Source organism: Erinaceus europaeus, chromosome 14 (genome assembly GCF_950295315.1).
Source record: "Erinaceus europaeus chromosome 14, mEriEur2.1, whole genome shotgun sequence".
Classification (NCBI taxonomy): Eukaryota; Metazoa; Chordata; class Mammalia; order Eulipotyphla; family Erinaceidae; genus Erinaceus; species Erinaceus europaeus.
Window position 1 is genome coordinate 14,188,165 of NC_080175.1, and position 20,943 is coordinate 14,209,107.

The 20,943-nt window shown below is 40.3% G+C and overlaps 1 protein-coding gene and 1 pseudogene across 19 annotated transcripts in view; both read left to right on the forward strand.

The window, feature by feature from the left end:
- NRAP (nebulin related anchoring protein) overlaps window positions 1-20,943 on the forward strand; it is a 100,423-nt gene that overhangs the window by 10,550 nt on the left and 68,930 nt on the right. For 6 of the 19 annotated variants that reach the window (XM_060171255.1, XM_060171264.1, XM_060171266.1 and 3 more), the window contains 9 exons: window positions 3,854-3,958; window positions 6,600-6,707; window positions 8,431-8,535; window positions 9,568-9,675; window positions 10,355-10,459; window positions 14,849-14,956; window positions 15,864-15,980; window positions 18,917-19,021; window positions 20,594-20,701. In XM_060171255.1, the coding sequence (XP_060027238.1) occupies window positions 3,854-3,958; window positions 6,600-6,707; window positions 8,431-8,535; window positions 9,568-9,675; window positions 10,355-10,459; window positions 14,849-14,956; window positions 15,864-15,980; window positions 18,917-19,021; window positions 20,594-20,701 (969 nt within the window). The remainder of the gene's footprint in view (window positions 1-3,853; window positions 3,959-6,599; window positions 6,708-8,430; window positions 8,536-9,567; window positions 9,676-10,354; window positions 10,460-14,848; window positions 14,957-15,863; window positions 15,981-18,916; window positions 19,022-20,593; window positions 20,702-20,943) is intronic. The other 13 variants (XM_060171257.1, XM_060171263.1, XM_007519976.3 and 10 more) reach the window with 12 other exon arrangements.
- LOC103110801 (ARL14 effector protein-like) lies at window positions 12,407-13,654 on the forward strand (annotated as a pseudogene).

Genomic DNA, 20,943 nt, shown 5'->3' on the forward strand with positions numbered 1-20,943 from the left:
GGACCTGAGTCCTTGTACATTGTAATGTGTGCTCAACCAGGTGTGCCACTACCCAGCCCCCTGCCTCTGTCTTTCTTACCACTGCATTCCTGTCACTGAGAACAGCCACCAGGTTGGAGACCAAGATGGCTTTCCTCTTCTGAATTTGCCCCTCTCCAGGCTGCCACGCCCACATTGTCACACACAGCTTCCTGGAGGTCCCTGGCTTACTTTTCCATCATCTGAGAATGAGTGGCCACACCCAGTTGGCAGCTTCACCATTCCAAAGTTCTTGGACGATTTCCTTGCAACCATACATACAATGTTTGCATTTTTCTCCCTGTAAAAAAAAAAAAAAAAGTCCAAGAGAACACATCTTCTCCACCATCTGGAATTCCCATTTCCTCTGTAGAGGTACCCATGATGATCATTCTTGCGAGTATCCTTACTGTCTCTCTCTTCATGCTCAGATCAATGATTCTATAATCTTTTTCTACTTACATTTCAACATGCCTACTTGCTTTAGGATTCTCATCTATAAAGTGAACTGAAAATAGTTCCCTGTTCACAAAATTACTGTGAAGATTTGTTTCCCATTTATAATAGTCTTTCTAGTGTTTGAATTGGACATTTAATTCATTTATTATTTTTACATGCATATTTATTGCTGAATTTCCTCTTGGTTTATGCAATATATATGTATATATATTACTTCATTATGTTTTGATTTACCAGAGCATTGCAAAGCTCTGGTTTTTGGTGGTGTGGGAATTGAACCTGTGAGTTCAGAGCCTCAGACATGCCAATCTTTTTTGCATAATCATTATGTTCTCACCCCCACACCATATATTCTAATATAGCATTTTTAATGGTATCATTATATTATATAATAAAATGTAAAAAGAATTAAAATATAAAATTCTGAATGTAAAAACTAGAAGATTAGTGGACACATGCTCAATCACTACTTTTGTTGAAGATAATGTACAAGTTTATACTGAAACTCAGACAATATGTACTGCTTTGCAAATTGTATTATTCATTGAGTAATATTTATTTTTAAAAAAATTAATTATCTTTATTTATTTATTGGATAGAGACAGCCAGAAATCGAGAGGAGGAGGGGAGAGAAAGAGATAGGGAGAGATACCTGCAGACCTGCTTCACCACTCGCAAAGCTTTCCCCCTGCAGGTGGGGACCAGGGGCTTGAATCTGGGTCCTTGTGCACTGTAATATGTGCGCTCAACCAGGTGTGCCACCACCCAGCCCCTGAGTGATGTTTCAAAGCTATTCCTCTGTCAGTGTCTTTATTTATTTTTTTTGCCATCAGGATTATCACTTGGGTTTCATATGTGTGTGATTCCACTGCTCCCTTTAGGATATACAGTGAAAGACAGAGAGACACCACTGTACTGTTCCACTGATTATTAGGATTTCCCTTTATGTGGTGTTCCTACTTGGTGACTGGAGACATGAACCCTGGTCCTTGGAATGCTTAACTGTGCCATTCTACTGGATGAGCTATGGTTTAGCCCCACTGTGAGCACCTTTTAAAAATACTCTTTTAATTATTTTTATTTCTATGAGAGAAAGAGAGAACAGAGAACTTCTCAACTCTGTAGTAACGTGGTCGCATGGATAGAATCTAGAGCCTCTTGCATTCAAGTCCTGTGCTCCACCACCCTTTGAAGTATATCAGCATCTTGTTAAACTGTCGTGGGTGGGTGGAAACATTAAGAACAGAATTACCATGCACTCCTATTGATGGTTAGGGTCATTTCCGGTTTTGATTTTTTTGTTTTTGTTTTTGTCTTCTATCATGAGGTTACAATGAACACCCTTATTCATGACCTCTTTTGGATGCAAGTGCCTGTTCCTCTCAGTCAGGTGATGAAAAATAAGGTTGTCAGATCAAGTGGGTGTGCCATTTAAAAAAAAAAACAACTAAAGGGCACAGTCAAATTGCTTCCTGAAATGGTTGTGCACTTTATATTCCCACCAGCAGAACATGAGAATACCTGGTTCCTCACAGTTCCGCCAACAATATCTTGGAATTGCCAGATAACCATTCAGTTAGCTTATCTGAGTTTGCGCTCTCTAGGCTGCTCATGTGGTTGAGCATTTGTGCACTTTGGAATGCTCTGTCTTGCTGGATCTCTGGACACTGACTTGTCTCCACCTGCCCAACTTGCCCTGCTTCCAGCCCGCATACTCCTCCAGTTCCTTGTGGTCTTCTGCACATGACCTTTCACTGCATTCATGCTTTCACTCATGAAAGCCCCACTCCTGGCAGTTCTAGCAGGTATTTTATTGAGTCTGCTATCTGCCAGACACCCACTGATCCAGACTGTTGGAATATATTAATGGAAAAAAACTACTGAAGATCCCTGCCCTCATAGAACAGATTCACTAGAGCCAATGCTTTTCTTTATCCTTCTGACTCTGCTAATTGACCTTAGCCTAGAGGCCTAGTTTAAATTCCTTTTCTCTATTCAGAATATGATCCATCACAAGCCAGTGGCTTCTTCAAAGCTCTCATTGTATTTATCATTGAATACAGCAGATTCAAGCATGCACATTTTTTCTTTTCTTTTCTTCTTCTTCTCCTTCACCTTCTCCTTCTCCTCCTCCTCCTCCTCCTCCTCCTCCTCCTCCTCCTCCTCCTCCTCCTCCTCCTTCTCTCTCTCTCTCCCTCTCTCTCTCTCTCTCTCTCTCGCCTCCAGGATTATTGCAGAGGTTGGTGCCTGCACTATGAATCCACTGCTCCCAGTGACCATTTTTCCTCCCCTCTTTTCCACTTTCCCCCTATTTTATTTGATAATCCAGAGAGAAATTGAAGGGGGGAGGTAGAGAGAAAGCTAGACACTTGCACTGCAGACCTGTTTCACCACTTGTGAGGTGTCCCTGCTGCAGGTGAGGAGGAGGGACTCAATCCTGGATTCTTGCACATGGTGGTATGTGCACTGGGTACACCACCACCCAGCCCCCATACATGTGCTTTATAATTGTTAATTATTTCAAATGTTAATTTCATTTCCTTAGGTCATAAGCTCCTTAGTGGATGAATTTAGCCTTCTTTCCTCTCCTTCTCTCCCCCACTTCCCTTCCCTGTATAACCCAAATGTCATGTACTTGCCGCTTTTCTTAGTAATATGGAGTGATTCTAGATTGCATGTGCAGAACAATTATCTGATTTTGGTGCAACCATGATCAGAAAAATGTTAAGTCAGAGCCCAATGGTGTCTCACCCAGTACAACCCTCAACATTACACGATGAGTTCAAGCCTCAGGTCCCAGCTACCATGAGAAAACGTCATGAACAATGAAAACGTGTTTCATGTGTTTCTCTTTCCCTCTTTTTCTCTTTCTGTCTCTCACACTCTATAAAAGAAATTGACTGCTGGGAATTATGGACTTATCCATCTACTGCACCCCAGCAATAACCCTGATGACAAATTAAAATAAGAAAAATACTAAATCACATTTTTGAACTTTTCTATCATCAAAGTAAATCTCAGAAACTGAAATACTTAGGGTTTTAGGCTACCAGTTTGAAGAAATGGACTTTCTGGTAAGCTGAGACCCACCGTTCACCAATGCAATAGGAGTTTACCTTTTGTTTGTTTTTTTTTAATGAGAGAGATACAGAAAGAGGCCAGAGCACTGTCCTGGTGCTGGGGGATTAAACCTGGGGCTTCAGAGCCTCAGGCATAAAAGCCTTTTTGCATAACCATTATTTTATCTCCCCAGCCCCAATTTCTATCTTGAGTGTTACTGGGACTATGGAGTAGGTAGGCATTTCTTACTTTGTTACCAGCTAAAGATGTGAGTGTGAGGTGTGCGTTTGTAAGTTTTTTTGTGCTTCCTTTATAGAGAGCCTATTGGAGTGGCTATGGAGAAGAGAATTCTTGGTGCCTAGGAAATCTGCCTGACCCTGAAATCGTAAGGATGATTGAAGCTCGAAAGTCTCTCGGTGAGGTAAGGATCCTAGAAAGTGTTTTAGTAATTCGTTTGTAATTTATTCTTGTTTAATTATTTTAATAATGCTAATAAACTAGAAACTATTTGGGCCCTGGTAAGTTTCCCATAAGCAAGCACTTCCCCCTTTTAAAGTCGTTAACATAGTCATATGACCTGACGTGGTGGTAGGGAGTGCAAAGTCACAGGTCAATGTGAATAAGCCAGCAGACAAGGTCAAGGGGGGGATGACGAGAGGAGGAGAAGTAAATGGATTGGAGTTTTGTTAAGTAAGACATGGAATGGACATGTCCTGGAGGGAAATTCGATCATCAGCATGGTGTCAGAACTGGAGAAGTATCCAGGAAGACACACCAAGAGTTAAATAGAAAGACGAGGAATAGGGAGAAAGATACTTCACCAGACACCTCCAAAAAGAGGGTGACATTCTAGCACAGGTTGCCAGAGAGTGAGAGAGGGCCAGCAAGGCTATTTATTCCATTAACTTAAAAAAGTGTGCCTGGGGATTGAGGGCAGGAAAAGAGGGAGGAGTTATCACTCCAGTTGTCCATGATGAGCCATCCAAATTTGCTTAGCTTGTTTTTTCCCCTTTTGTTGCCCTTTTTAAAATTATTATTATTGTTGTCGTTATTGTTGTTGTCATTGTTGTTAGGACAGAGAGAAATGGAGAGAGGAGGGGAAGACAGAGAGGCGGAGAGAAAGATAGACACCTGCAGACCTGCTTCACCGCCTGTGAAGCAACTCCCCTGCAGGTCCTCTTTTGTGATTCACCTGGGTGAAGCTTTGCATGATTGCATTGGATCATGCAAAGGTTCTTAGATCTGCAGAGGTTCTTAGGAAAGGTAGTTTTTAGATTCTCAGGTGAACTGGCTGGGTCAAAAGTCATAGTTAATTATTAGCTTATGCTACAGCAATTATCACCAAGGCCAGTATTTAGGTCTCTTATAATAGCAAGATTCCTGTAGGTAGTCACCAAGGGGAAACTTGAAAAAGGTAGAAATTTGTTACTTACAAAAATCTGGAAATTATATAACAAGCCTAGACCATACTTGTGATCTTTGATGAAGAAAGAATGAGAACACACACCCAGCCCTGACACTCCTCCTGCTTTGGTACACTGAGCCTTCTAGTCCTCTCCATGTGTGTAGACTTCATAGAAACCTCTGGAATATGATTGGCCTTTAATGAATTTTTCTTTTACAAATAAGAAGAAAACAGCAGAAACAAATACTCAGGTGCTATGTCTCATTAAGGAACGTAATCATCATATATACTTTAAAGTAAAATATAAGGACTGGGTGGTAGCACACCAGGTTAAGTCCACTTGTTACCATAGGGAAAGAGCCAGGTTCAAGTCCCCAGTCTCCACCTAGAGGAGAAAGTTTCACTAGCAGTGAAGTAGTGTTGACTCTCTCCCTCTCCATCCCCTTTCTTTCTCTTTTTTTTCTGTCCTACCAAGTAAAGTAAAAATAAAATATAGAATTTATTTTAAATATTTTTATTTATTTATTTATTATTGGATAGAGACAGAGAGAAATTGAGAGGGAGGGGAAGACAGAGAAGGAGAGAGACAGAGAGACACCTGCAACCCTGCTTCACCACTCATGAAACTTATCCCCCTGCAGCTGGGGCCCAGGGTTTGAATCTCTGTCCTTGTGCACTGTCATGTGAGTGCTTAATCAGGTGCACTACCACCTGGCCCCTAGAACTTGCTTTAATAGCAATAAAAATAGCCACTATTTATTCCCAATCTATTGAAGGAGTTCCAGGAAAGAATCCTAGTTACTAATTTTTGCTTTATCATACAAGCCTTTCTATCAAAGGGATTATGATACACTGTGTTATATCAGTTTCCATATAATATGATATAAGTAAATTCTTTGACACTAAAAATGTGATTTGTTTTGTATCAAAAGTATTTTTCAAATCACCAGTTGAATAACAGCTTTAACTTTATTCCAGACAGCTGAAATATTTTCTAAGTGTCTATTTTCTAAGTGTGTTCAGAAGTGTGGGTTCTGCTGATTATTAGAAATCATTACTGCCTGCTACTCTACTCCAAGAACCTGTAGAATTAACTGCCTGACTAGAGTTGCCACACAGGGAACAAGGCAAAATTGACAAGCCTTCACTAAGAGGAGGAAAGATTACATGCTCCACAGGCCCTTGCTTCAGGAGACATCTTGAACAAGGGGAACAAAGAAAGAAAAAAACAAACAAATCTGAGTATGAGCTGGGAAGATAGCATAATGATTACACGAAATGACTCTTGACTCTTATGGCTGAAGCACCAAGGTCTGGGGCTTGGTCCTCAGCACCACCGTGAGAGCTGAACAGTGAGAAGAAATCTGAAAGAAGACACCCTATGCTAGTCCTTAATACTGCAGGTTAGCTGCGGGGCAGAGTAGCCTTACTGAATGCTCTCCTAGACCTGCTTTCAACTATCCCTCTTTCCCAGTAATAAAAATCCTTCACACGTCATTATAGCAATGTATATGGTCAAATCTTTATCTATGGGTGGACAAGAGCCTAGTATTACTCTGAGGAAGCTGGGGTCCCCTGGTATCAGTTGTTGCTATTGACATTGTATCAGTTTCCCATCTGACGTATTGGCTCATCCACTGATGTTGGTTTTGACCAGCAGGAATTTACAGAAGACTATGAGCAGCCGAAGGGTAAGGGGAGCTTTCCAGCCATGATCACACCTGCTTACCAGCGGGCCAAGAAAGCCAACCAGCTGGCCAGCCAAGTGAGTGTCTTAATGTCCGTTCACCGGCGATTATGCTAACTTTTATCTTAATGAACTCTCAGGACGCTGAAAAACATTCACTAAGAGACTGCTGTGGGGCAGCATAGTAGGTACTATTAGTGAAGTCTCCTGGAGAAATCTGTAGTCTCACCTTTTTCCTGTCACTTATCCTCTGTGCCTCAGTTGAGCCATGAACAATGAATGGAGAGAAGACCATGTGATTTACTTAGAAACTGAGCCAAATACATTTTTGAGGTCATTGTAGCATTAAGGACACTGACTTTAATGAAGTAGATGGAAGACCCTTTTAAAGAGTGGTGTAGCTTGTTACTTAAGAATTTAGGTTTTGGAGGCTGGATGATGGTACATATATATGACTGAATGTACAAATTACAATGCATAAGGACCCAGGCTCGAGCCCCACCCCCACATGCTTCAGGAACGGTGAAGCAGGTCTGCAGGTGTCTATCTTTCTGCCACTCTCTCTATTTCTCTCTACTTTCTCAATTTCTCTCTGTCCTGTTAAATAAAAATGTTTAAAAAAGTAGTGGTGGGGAATGGCTGCTGGGAGTGGTGTATTCATAGTGCTGGCACCAAGCTTAACCCTGGTGGAAATTAAAGAAAGGACAACAACAACAGAAAGAACTTAGATTTTTGGGACCAAGTGGTGATGCATCAGATAGAAAGTATGTGTTGAAATGTACAAGGATCTGGTTTTCAAGCTCCTTGTCCCCACCTGCAGAGGTCAGAGTTTCATGAGAGGTGAGCAGTGCTGCAGGTCTTTTTCTCCTATCCTTCTTGATTTCTGTCTCTATCCTAAACAAACAAACAAATAAGTAAATGTTTTTTTAGTTTTTTTAATTTATTTTCCCTTTTGTTGCCCTTGTTTTTTTTTTATTGTTGTTGTAGTTATTATTGTTGTAGTTGTTGGATAGGACAGAGAAAAATGGAGAAAGGAGGACAAGACAGAGAGGGGGAGAGAAAGACAGACACCTGCAGACCTGCTTCATTGCCTGTGAAGCGACTTCCCTGCAGGTGGGGAACCGGGGGTTTGAACTGGGATCCTTATGCCGGTCCTTGCACTTTGCGCCACCTGCGCTTAACCCACTGCACTACTGCCTGACCCCCTAATATATATATATATATATATATATATATATATATATATATATATATATATAAACGGATTTTTGGACCTGGGATAGTGGAGTCTAAATTTGGGACAATATTTCATAGACTTGGACATCTGGGAGGTGCAGTGGCCCAGAGCATGCGCTGGTGCAGTGGTATTGCTCCCTCTGTCTCTCACTATCTGAATGAAAAAAAATCCCAGGGGGGAAATACACACACACACATATATATATATATATATATATATATATATATATATATATATATATATATGTATGATATTACATTATAATCTACATTATATATATAATTTTCCTCTATGTATACTTCTATATGGAGGAGAAAAAATGGTCCTGCTTCATGTGATTGTTACAGAGACAGAGTGATTTTATATTTGCTCATGTGTAGCAGTGCTTGGCATTCTACTTACATTAGTTTTAATACCTTTGAAATGGAGCCTGTAAAGCAAGTCATGAAGACTTGCCACAGGCTCGTGTTGAGTGTAGGTCAGTGACATAGCTCCAGGAGCTTGCAGAGAGGGCTCATAGAGGCTGGTGGCTCTGATGCTGACTCTCTGCTGTCTTGTTGACAGGTGGAGTACAAGAGGGGCCATGATGAACGCATCTCCAGGTTCACCACGGTGGCTGATACTCCTGAGCTGCTTCGGGCCAGGACAGGGGGACAGCTTCAAAGTGATGTAAGGAATGACGGTGACCAAGACTTGTGCTTGTCCTTCAGGATTCCCTGTTTTGTTTTTTTTCTTAATTAGAAGGGGAGGGAGGAGGAATGTATAAGGGGCCTCAGTCTAACCTGGGAGCCAGGAAAAACATTCTAAGGATATTTGAGTCCAGTTAGTCAAACCTTATGGAAAACATTATTTTTTTTAATTTCTTTATTGCAGGTTAATGGTTTACAGTCAACAGTAAAAAAAAAAAAAGTATTTTGTACATGCATAACAATTCCACATAACAATGCAACCCTTACTAGGTCCTCCTCTGCCATTATGTTCCAGGACCTGAACCTTCCATTCTACCCCAGTCGTTTACTTTGGTGCAATACACCAATTCCAGTCCAAGTTCTGCTTAGTGTTTTCCCTTCTAATCTTGTTTTTCAACTTCTATCTATGAATGAGATCATCCCATACTCATCCTTTTGAAAACTATTTTTTAGAGAAAAAAACCCACTATAGATAGTATGTGGAACCAACAAGATGTATCTGGTTAACCCAAAAGAATTCTCTCTTAGAAACTGCAAATTATAGGACATAATTTCTAAAGATCTTTTATCACTTGACCTTTAGTAACTCAGCTTCTCATAGCATAGTAAGATCAAGAACTTAGTGTTCTGATTAGGAGGTTGAAGCACAAGTCCAAGTTCAGCTTAAAAATTGACTTCCATCTGCTTTGGGTAGGGTAGTGAGCCTCTCTTATCTCCCAAATTTGATTAGTACTTTCTCAAAGATGGAAGCATTATTCTTCTGCCTAGATCAGCTACCTGGCCCACACCAGCTGGTTCACAAACATGTGCTATACTCCACAGAATGTCTCCATGTGCCAGGCACTTTGCTGGGTATTGTAAATAATAATAATAATAAAAAAAAAAAGGTAAATAAAAGGCACATGGTCCCTTGAACAGTCAGTCAAATACATTGCCATAAAGGCTGTGACAGGGATATGCAGGGTGAGTAGTCGAAAATGGTTTGTGATGTTTTATTTATTTATTTTTTCAGGTGAGATACACAGAGGACTGTGAGCAGCAGAGAGGGAAGGGTAGTTTCCCTGCTATGATCACACCTGCATATCAGATTGCCAAAAGAGCCAATGAGCTGGCAAGTGATGTAAGTGTCCACATAATGCTGTGGTGTTAGGGGAGGAAGTAGGAAGTCAGGCCTGGTAGAACATTCTGCTAACTCTTGAGTGATCTGTGGACCTAGAAAGAGCTTCTCCTTCATAGATTTCAATCAGTTTTACTAGGATAGTGACTTGGCAGTCATTCTTCTCTTTCTCCTTCTCCTTCTCCTCCTCCTCCTTTTCCTCATTCTTTTCCCCCCTCCTCCCCACTCTTCCCCTCCACCTCCTCCTCCTTCTTCTTTCTCTCTCCTCTCCTTCCTTCCATCCTTCCTTCCTTTGGAATCTCATGCATGTGCAGTACCCTTACTCCTAAGACCATCTTTTCCCCTATTCTTTATTTTAAAGAGACAGAAAGAGAGAGATGGGGGAAGGACAGACAGACACACAGAGAGGAGAAAGACATCACAGCACTGATCCACCATCTTCAGAGCCCCCACCCAGTGCTATGATGCTTCCATGTGGGCTTAAACCTGGAATCTTGTTCCTTATATGGTGTAGACTCCCCTGGGTGAACAATCTCTCATTCATGTTGTGGCCTTTTTAATGTCTGAACCATACTCCCTGCACTAAAGCTAGAAAAATTCTATTAGACATTCATGGTTTACACTTTCAGTCTCTGTGCACAGCAGGCTAACTGTGCTGGGTTTGTGCTTTCCCTTCAAATAGGTGAGGTACCATCAACAATATCATAGAGAAATGAAGGGAGTGACTGGTCCAGCTACTGGAGCTGAGGGCATGTTGGCAAAGGAATGTGAGGACCGGTATGGCCAGGTATGTGATAGAATAACTTCTGGGAAGAAGTTTCTAACCAGTGGCCCAGCCTATGGCCATTTAGTCAGGGCCTGGGTTGTGGTTTATCTTTGCCTTGTTTATGGAAGATAGCCAGAAAGAAGCAAATAATTATTTAGGGTTCAACTTGACTCCCTTATGTAAGTAGATCCCAAGTACTTTTCTTTTGTAAAATAAAGGAGCAATGAAAGTTTGCCAAGCAATTATCATCCTCATAAATACTGAAGTCTACTCTGTTTGAGAACAGTCTCAAGATTTAATACTGGCTACTTCTCCCCATTACAACATAAGCATGAAAGAGATCAAAATGTATGTCTGGAAAAATAGTGAGCATTTACTGAGTAGATAAATCAGCATACCAAAATGTCAACCTTTCCTCCAATTTTATTTCACAAATGAGCTATACCGTATATATGAACTAAAGGATATGATATGTGTGTGTGTGTGTGTGTGTGTGTGTGTGTGTGTGAGTGTGTGTTTATGTGCATGTGGCAGGGGATAAAATAATTGTGATGATAATTACAAGCTAGTTTTTAAATTTTTAAAATAATTTTATTTATTTATTTATTCCCTTTTGTTGCCTTTGCTTTTTATTGTTGTAGTTATTGATGTTGTTGTTGTTGGATAGATTAGAGAGAAATGGAGATAGGAGGGGAAGACAGAGAGGGGGAGAAAAAGATAGACACCTGCAGACCTGCTTCACCTCTTGTGAAAAACTCCCCTGCAGGTGGGGAGCCGGGGGCTCAAACTGAGATTCTTATGCTGGTCCTTGTGCTTTGCGCCACGTGTACTTAACCTGCTGCACCACCACCCGACTCCCTACAAGCTAGTTTTTATTTGCACAATCCTCTGTTTTCTGGTGATAGGCACATGGTGTTTGTTTGTGTGAGGTTGGGGAGGGAAGATTATTCCTGTAGCTGTAAGTAGAGAATATTGAAAGACCTATAGAAGCCCAGATTCAATGAGCATAGTTGGTGACTTTTCTTAATTGGACAATTTAAATTTTGAAAGTAAGTAGATTCTAAGCATACTTAATTTGTTCAACACAATTTATAAAAGAAACTCTTCTTTCTCTTTTGAAAAGCTAGTTGCTTATCTTAGGTACACATTCAGGGACTATTAAGATGTGTATAAAATTGAAGTGTGATTCCTTTTTGCATATGTCTTGCATATGTCTTGCTGGGCAAGAATATTTGGTTTTAAATAAAAAATACCATTTTATTAAATTCTGTTATATTTTAATTAATTTTTTTCTTGATTGATGATGAGAGACAGAGGAATAGAGAGAGAGAAAACCAGAAAAGTGAAACACCTGCATCGTCGCTGCACTACTTGTGAAGCTTCTCCCCTTGATGTTAATGAACCCAGGTCTCTAAACACATTAATGTGTGCACTTTTCCAGGTGTGTCACCACTGGCCCCAATAAGTTGATTTGGTCTCTTAGGGCTTTAAACACAATTAAAAAGAAAAACCATTGTATTGCTTTCCCATCTTAAATATGTTGTTTAGAGGGCCCAGGTCAGCCTTTAAAAACCAGTTTCATTAAAGTATTTGGGAGGTTAGGGAAGTGGGTCAGTAATAGGGTGCAGTGCCTTGTATGTGTGGGTCTCTGATTCCTGGCACAATATTAACAACAAAAAGTTAAGACAGACACAAATACCATAATGACATGGCAGTACTTCTGACCTTCTCTATTACGATGATAAAAGTATTTGGCTTCTATATTTGGGAAACACGTTCTCTATGTTCGGACAGTCCTATCAACCAGTAGTTATAACACAAGTATGCAAATTATAATTGATGTCTATACACATAATGAAGCATAATTTCCTAGTATGATAGGTGGTTCTTGATAATTGGGACATGCTGATGGAATTCTCCAGTCATGGTAATAACAAGTGCAAGAATAAAAGTGGGTATTGTGTGACAGTAGCACTAGCAGCTGGCAAGAGGCCTTTGTGGGTGTGGCATTTGGCTATATGACTTAGTAGGACTGGCCAGGGCATGAGCGGAGGGACGAGAGAGAAGCAGGTAGACAGTCCGATTAACTGTGAAAATATCCATAGTGCTTCAAATACTGAACAGGGAGCAGTACAGATAAGTACCCTTGGATGACCCACAACAGAGATTTGTAGACAAAATTAAATAGAAGGAAATTACTAGAAGTTAAGGGTGATGGATCCATGCTCAGTTGGAGTCCAACTCTGCACCACAAATGAGTGCCATAAAGCCTACTATACTCATCACACAGGTTTCAAGACTTTGCAAGAATTATAATTAAATGATATGCTTTTACTTCAACTCAGAACTGGAATGGCGCTTTCTGGAAATAATACAACTTGCTTCCATCATGCAAAAATTTACATTGACAGATTTGAGGGTCTGCAGAAGTCATGTTGTGACCCATTTAACACATACAAGGATCTAACAGAAAAAAAAAGAATGTAATTGACTTAGATGATGCTACTTTTCTGAGTGTAAAATTTCAGAGTCAGCTTGTACCTGGCTAGAAACTTTGTCCAAAGTGTACACAGGTCATCAATGGAAGTGTAGATATAGATTCTGAAGACTGTCAGGGGGAGAAAACCAGATTCAGGTAGAAGAACTGCTAAGACTTTGAGGTCCTTACAATTTGCAAATCCAAAACCAGAATTTGCTCCAGAAACTGGTAAAAGAGAAAAAAGAAGGCTCACAAAAAAAAAAAAAAAATGCAACTGCTAGTTCAGACAGACAAGTGATTCTAGCAAAGAGTAAAGTCTATGGTAACCAAGGTCTCCTGGTTTTCACTGGAATGAACTTCTATGACTGTCTCAATGAAGACTGTTGAGGATGCTTCTATGCTTGTCCTGCCTGTGGGTCTAACAACTGTGGAGCAGAAAGTTGCTGTGACTGCAAGTGGTTGTATGAGCAAATTGAAGCTAGAGGAGAAATCTTTCATAATAAACATGCTTGATAAATTGTGAAGAAAAATACTGAATGATTTGTTCTCCTTTTTAATGAGCAGCTGATTTTCAGGTTAAGAGACTGTGCCACAAATTTAACTTACAATCTGTAGTCAGTCAGCTCTTCAGTAGGATTAAGTACTTCACTCAAAGATTCACACAGACACAACATGTGTCTATAAGCAGAGAAGTTAAAGTTATAAATCGATGCCAAACCACAGAGCGGAATGGACAAGATGGGATTACCAGAGAATTTACAAACTTTCTTTAAACTCTATTGGTTAACTTTTGTTTTTGCTTATTATGTCTGGTTCAGAACATTCTTGCAGTCAAGTGCATAGGAGAACTTAGGCTTTACTGTTAAAATGACTAGATAGAAACTGAAGTTGGAACATTCTAATTTGACCCAGCTGTTTCACTGAGGAAACTGTGTGTCAGACTCTGCACCTTGGTCCAAAGCAGACAAGACCCTGCTTGAGAGGAGGGTAGGTGCAGTCATGAGGGCAGGAAGGTACACTCAAGTTTGTTCCAGATCTGTTGCAAAATGTCTTGGGAATATAGTGGAGGAAGTAGTTGACCTGAGTCAGGACTGAGAATGAGGGAAGAGTTCCCCAGGGTGAAGGTAGCATCTGGTTGGATGTGAAGTGAATCAAGTGATGTGAGGACAAGTCCACAAGAACTGAGATTTTCCTTTTTGGAGTGAGCAAGTGTGTGGGGAGGTGGGAGGGAAGAGTCAAGACTTAGACTCTAATACTTTGCAGTCTACAGTCAGTCTCATTTCAGATCATTTTCTACTATTCAGAGCAACTTCAGAAATGATTTTTCTCTGCTCAAATCTAAAAATTTCAGACAATTCCAGAATGTTCTCTTTCTTAGTAAATGGCATATGTCACTGGGGGAGACAGTATTTGGGGTGCTGATAGGCTTTTTGCATAGATCTATCAAAGAAAAAGGTAGTGTTTGAAGTTACCAGAAGACAGATAGATTTTCCTAGTGTCTGTGAAGAAAGGAAAATTCCATCACATGTAGGCCATGAGGCTGGTGGAGTGTCTCGATTACACGATGGAAATAAGATGATGCTGATAATGTCACCAACTACCATTTATTTGGTACTGTCGGTGTGCCAGACATTAGCAAGTAGGCCTGCCTCCAGACTACAAATAACCCCATGGCACTATGCCTGATGTGACCACTGTGATGACTAATGTGGACTGGTCTCTATAGTCACAGGCTGTAGAACAGATCAGTGCTATTCTTTCCAAGGTGTTTTTCTCACCATGCTACTCCCACCATTTGGAGATGAATCGCAATATAGTCAATGGAATAATATTAATATGCAGTGCATTAATATTATAATACATGACTGTAACAACACGTGTTCTAGTATCTAACGGTAATCATATCTGATTAGAGTTTCTGATTGACCCAGCAGGGTTACCTAGAAGAGGAGGATGAGCAGCGAGGAAAGGGCAGCTTCCCGGCCATGATCACGCCAGCCTATCAGAATGCCAAGAAAGCCAATGAACTTATTAGTGATGTAAGTATCAGCTGAGGTGCCCCACAAAGCCCCAGCAACAGAGGATAAAGGAGATCCTGAAGACCTTGCTGACTAAAGCCACACAAGTATTTATCAGAGCAGAGAGATGATAGAATGTGAGGCCTCAATTTTTGCCCACATTGTGGACATTGGTTTTGTTTATTCAGACTGTTCGCCCCCCTTTTGTCTGCTTCAAAGGAGATTGGCAGGTACAAGCATGGCTCACTTGAGGTCAGTTGAAGCAAGTGCAAACGCTGGTCCAAGCGGATAAGGAGGGGCTGGGAGTAACTTCTCGAAAAATCCACCCAGAAATTGAACTCTTTCTGGGAATGTCGAATTAAAATAATTGTAGTGATGATCAAATTGGGAGTAGCCTAATGAGTAAAATGATTTTTATTTGCTAAGTATTAGCCACCTGGTTGTCCCTGAAAGACAGGCTATAATTAAACTTGGTAAAGTGACACCCACATTGGAAAGTGAACATGCCAGGCTGAACTTGGCCTATAATCAGAAGCCCAACTTTTAGTTCCTTGCTCTCTCCTGTCCAGTTATTTTCAGTCTTCTCATTGCACATACTTTTTTCCATAAGTGGGAAAGTGAAAGATACGCAGTTAACAGGCTAAATGACAAATGACACTGACACAGAATGGGGCATACCTTTTGGTAAAACCACCTTAAGACCTTCATGCAGAATCAGAGCACAAAAAATTACTCAAAGCGCCAATAAGATGTTAGTATAGAAGGGAGGAAGTGACTTATAGAGGTAGTGGGAAAAATAGATGTGGATTTTTCTTCCCCAGAAAATTCTATTAAGTGTTAACATGAGATGTGGTGTAATTTTGAATTGAATTCTCATAGGGAGCATGAACACAGCAACTCAGGACCCTCTGTGTGTTTCTTCTTTCAGATCAAATACAGGCAGGACTTCAACAAGATGAAAGGAGCAGCACACTACCACTCCCTCCCTGCCCAAGACAACTTGGTTCTCAAGCGGGCTCAGAGCGTGAACAAGCTTGTGAGCGAGGTGCGTATGGCAGAAAGGCACAGCTCTGTGCTGTCACTTCCTCTCTCCTAGAGACAGTGAACAGGGTGACCCCAGAATGAAAACTTTCATGTTTCCAGAGATGGAATACATGCAAAGAGGCAATTCACAACAGACCCTAGAATCAGACACAGGAAGTCTTTCTCAGAAGGCTCAAAACTCTTCCTAAATTCTCATAGGACTGTAGATATTCAGAAGTTCCAGCTAAAAGCCTCTTACTTGCTACGACACTGAATTTGAACCAACCACTATAACTTACAGGGGTAGAAATCAATGGCCAAAAAAAAAAAAAAAAAAACCACAACATTTTGAACATAGAGGTGTTTTTTTAAAAAATCTTTTCACTGTAGTGAGATTTCTGAGTTATGTACACTGTATCATATGAATCCTCCTTACCTTGCAGGTCAAAGGGTATACTTGTCTTGACCTACCTGGTGGCTAAGAAGTTTAGAATCATTAAGATTGATTGATAAGCAATCTCCTTCTAGCTCCTCCGGTCTTTTTCAGTGGTTTCCTTCATTTCCATTACCTCTCTAAGCCTGGCATTAGTGTTGATAACTCTTGCAGTGGGATGAACTTTAGCTATTAAAAGTACTCACAGATGGGACCTAGTAGTGGTGCGCCTGGTTGAGCACACATGTTAGCATGCGCAAGGGCATGATTGCAATCTCTAATCCCCAGCTGCAGAAGGAAAGCTTCCTGAGCAGTGAGGCAGTGCTCATAGGGAAGCGAGACCTGTGTGTTTCTCTTTTGCTTTCCCTTTCTATCTCTCCATTCCATCTCAACCCTTCTCCTCTCTACCTATTAAAAACAAAGCAAAGCAAAGCAAAGCAAAGCAAAGCAAAGCAAAGCAAAGCAAAGCAAAGCAAAGCAAAGCAAAGCAAAGCAAAGCAAAGCAAAGCAAAACAAAACACAAAATGCTGCTAGGAGTAGTAGATTTGTTGTGCAGGCACTGAACCCCAGTGACAACCCCTGGTGGAAATAAAAACAAAATAAAACAATAACAATTAAAAAATCTAAGTACTCATATAATAACTTAACTGCAGCTCAGAAATATATGTGCTAAAATAGTCTTCTTTTCTAGTCTACGAAGGACAGTCCTTTATCTTAGACTACTTCTTTCTTTCTCTTCCTCCTCTTCCTCCTCCTCCTTCTTCTTTTTTAGAGTTAATTATGATCCACTGAATAAGAGAGCACAATTTCAGATTAGGCCCAAGGTCTCCTACCTTCCTTTGGGCTGCTCTGAGCTGTCAGGAGTGACATTCTTGGCCCTGCTTAATGCAGTAGATGTACTGCAGAACCTTGGAATCTTCATTTAAAACAAATCTGATCTTATAGGTCAGCAGACTCTGTGTGCCAGATATGACCCTCAGCCTGTTCTTATAAATAAAGCTTTATGGAGACACAATCTACACCTACAAGCTTATTTACATATTGTCTTTAGCTGTTCTCAAGTTACAAGGGCAGACTGAGGTAATAGTTATAGAGTCCATATGGCTGGCAAAGGCTGAAACATTGACTATCTGGCCATCAACAGAAAACAGTTGCTGAACCTTGCTCTTAAGTTCTACTGTATATACAAGTCTGTGTATTTTTTCATCTTATGTTACTTTCGGAGCATTATAATGAAGCTTGCATACATTAAAAGATGTTTTCTGAGACATGATAAATCATATTTCTCCCTGATAAGAGGTCACAAAGAATATAGCATCAGTTTCTGTTTTGCCCTTGTGTTTTTTTCAGTAAATCAAAACAGTCATACATACTTTTATTAGTGTAATAATAAAGGGATGATTTAGAGCTTAGTAAATGACTATAGTTCACATTTTTTGACAGAGAGAGAGAATGACCATAGCATCAAAGCTTCCTTCAGTGCACTAGGATGAGGCTTGAACCTGTTTCATGTACGAGATGAAGCAGCACCCTACCCAAGTGAGCTATTTCACTGGCCCTACTAGTTCACATTTGATATTTAGCCCCCCAGAGAAAATCAACCAGCTGACCCATTTAAAATGAGAAGACACTGATAAGTGAATTAATTTACTATACTCCTTAGTAAAATACTTTTCCAGTTAGATTTTGTTGAAATATACATAGAGAAGTGTATACGTCACAGGTGTGGCAGGATAAAGAGAAGTGTATACGTCACAGGTGTGGCAACCTAAAGAGAAGTGTATACGTCACAGGTATGCAAGGGGAATGGCTTTTACAAGGCAGGGGGAGGGGCAGCTAGATCACAGAACTGAAAGTTCAGGCCTGGCTCTCAGTCTTTCCACTCCACACACTTCCCTTAAGAGTAACTGAACCAGCTTTAAAATAAATATTTTGTTTATTTATTAATGAGAAAGATAAGAGGAGAGACAGAACTAGACCTCACTCTGGTTCATGTGTAGCTGCCAGAGGTTGAATTTGGGATGTCATGCTTGAGAGTCCAATGCCTAACTAAACCAGTTTTGTCTTTTTTTTTTTTTTTTAGTTGTTTAAGATCTTAAATGCTTACCCTTGAAAGCCTACTTGTATTTTGAAGTTTTACAACCAAACTGGTTACTCACTCATCTAAGGGATTGAAAAGAACACACACACACACACACACACACACACACACACACTGTTTTCCTATGCCTTGGAATTCAAAACCATTCGTTAATTTTTGTTTGTTTGTTTGTTTTTTAACATTTGCTTTGTAAGTCTTGGCTCAGTGAAAAGGACATTTTGCATAATGGTAGTCTTTAAGAGCACAACTTTGTCCTGGGTCCATAATTTGCCAAGTGGATAACTTTAGCAAATTGTTTAATATCTCTCTGAGCCACTTTGTCTATGTGTAAAATGGTTGTGATGATTCCTGGCTCTTCATAGACATTTTTCAAGACCTACTTTGGGGTTGGTACTATTGTGCATCTGATATTTTGGTTTCCAAGGTGGAGTACAAGAAGGATTTGGGAAGTAGTAAAGGTCACAGTATCAACTACTGTGAAACACCTCAATTCAGGAATGTGAGCAAGATCTCAAAATTCACCAGCGATGTGAGTCTTTAGTGCTTAAGCGTTTGTTTGGACTTTTAAAAAATGAATTCCTAAGGATTCCTAAAGTATGGTTGTGTGAATGTATCTATGTGTATTAGAGAAGCATGCCTATGAGTTTTGATTAAGACTGCTTGCCAGGACCGATCAATGCAGTATTATATTCTGCCTTATTTCCCAATGTACATTTAACCTTGAGTCCTCTTGCGTCCTTCTTATAAGGTGAGTATCTGCCTCCTAGTGGTGAATGCAGGCGAGAGACCCTGACTGAGCATGTATCCTTCCCTTGAACCTCAATGTGACTTCGTGCTTCTTCATGAATACACTGCCCCAGATAACCCTTCCAGTTATCTGGAGAGCCAGGTCTTATTTCTCCATCATACAGATATATGCCAGAGTGGCATGTGAAAATTTGGAAATTACCAGAGAACATCTGCTGGGGTCTCCTTAAGAATGTCAAAGACCTGTGTTAGATTGTGTGGTTTGTACTACTGCTGAGTTAAGCATCTAATAGAATTGAAAGTCACAAGGGGCTTTGTAAGGCTTGGCTTAGTGAAAAGTGCATTTTGCATAACGGTAGTCTTTAAGAGCATGACTGTCCTGGGTCCATAATTTGCCAAGTGGATAACTTCAACAAATTAGTTAATATCTCTCTGAGCCACTTTGTCTATCTGTTAAACGGATGTGATGATTCCTGGCTCTTCACAGAGTGCTGTGAGGATTGAGGCAAGTAGAAGTATGCCAATGCATACAGTCTTAAACTTCCGTTTAATTATTCTCTATGCTTAGAAACCAAGTGCTCTCCCAGGGAGCTGTTATTTTTTATTGTTCTTTTTAAAACTTTTTATTATCTTTATTTATTGGATAGAGACAGCCAGAAACTGAGAGGGGAGGGCGAGACACAGAGAGACAGAGAGACACCTGCAGCCCTGCTTCACTACTCGCAAAACTTTTCCTCTGCTTTATTGGGGACTGGGGACTTGAACCTGGGTCCTTGAATATTGTAACATATGTGTTCAACCAGCTACGCCACCACCTGCCCCCCTCCCATGGAGATGTTTTAATGCATCTTTATTAGTCACTGCTCAGATGACCCCACCTGTGACTTCCTATCATTCCGTTTTAATCTTCTCTTTGCATGTTGGACACAACACCATCATTTCACATAATTATAGTAGTGATTAATCTGTGATATGAAAATCCCAGAATTTTGTGAAGTTCTGGTTTTATTCCTCATCTATGTAGAAATGGAGGCAGTGGCATTGCAACATTTCCTCCAACATGGAGGGTTGTATGTGGCGTCCCTCAATCAATGTGTAACTCTTAGGAAGTTGCACACTCTTACATATTTTCTGCATTGAAAAAATCTGGCATACTTAACCATTAAAAATGCTCCCCAAATCAGGTCTGTTCTATGTTGTCTGTGCTTCTCTGTTTGTTTACTTTAACTTCTTGTGTTTCTCCAAAATTTAAATTGTAAAAATGTTTGTCTTCTTTTTTTTAATTGGTGATCCATTGACTATTTAAATGTGTCCTATTTAATCATGTATTGAAAGTTTTTGTGCTCCCATGTAGAATAAATATAAAGAAAACTACCAGAACCACATGAGAGGCCACTATCAAGGAGTTGGAATGGACAGACGGACTCTCCATGCTATGAAAGTTGGAAGTCTGGCAAGCAACGTGAGTTCTGTTGCAAAGGGTTACTAGGTTCTGGGGACTTGTTAGGATGGAAGGAGATGTGGCATAAAGATTTCATCCAATCCTTTTCAAATTTCCTTTAAAAAAACAACCACTACTATTTTTTACTTTAATGAGAGATACAGAGACACAGGAAGAAAGACCAGAGTACTGCTCAGCTCTGTCTTGTGGAGGTCCTGGGGACTGAACCTGGGACCTCAGAGCATCGGGCATGAGAGTCTTTT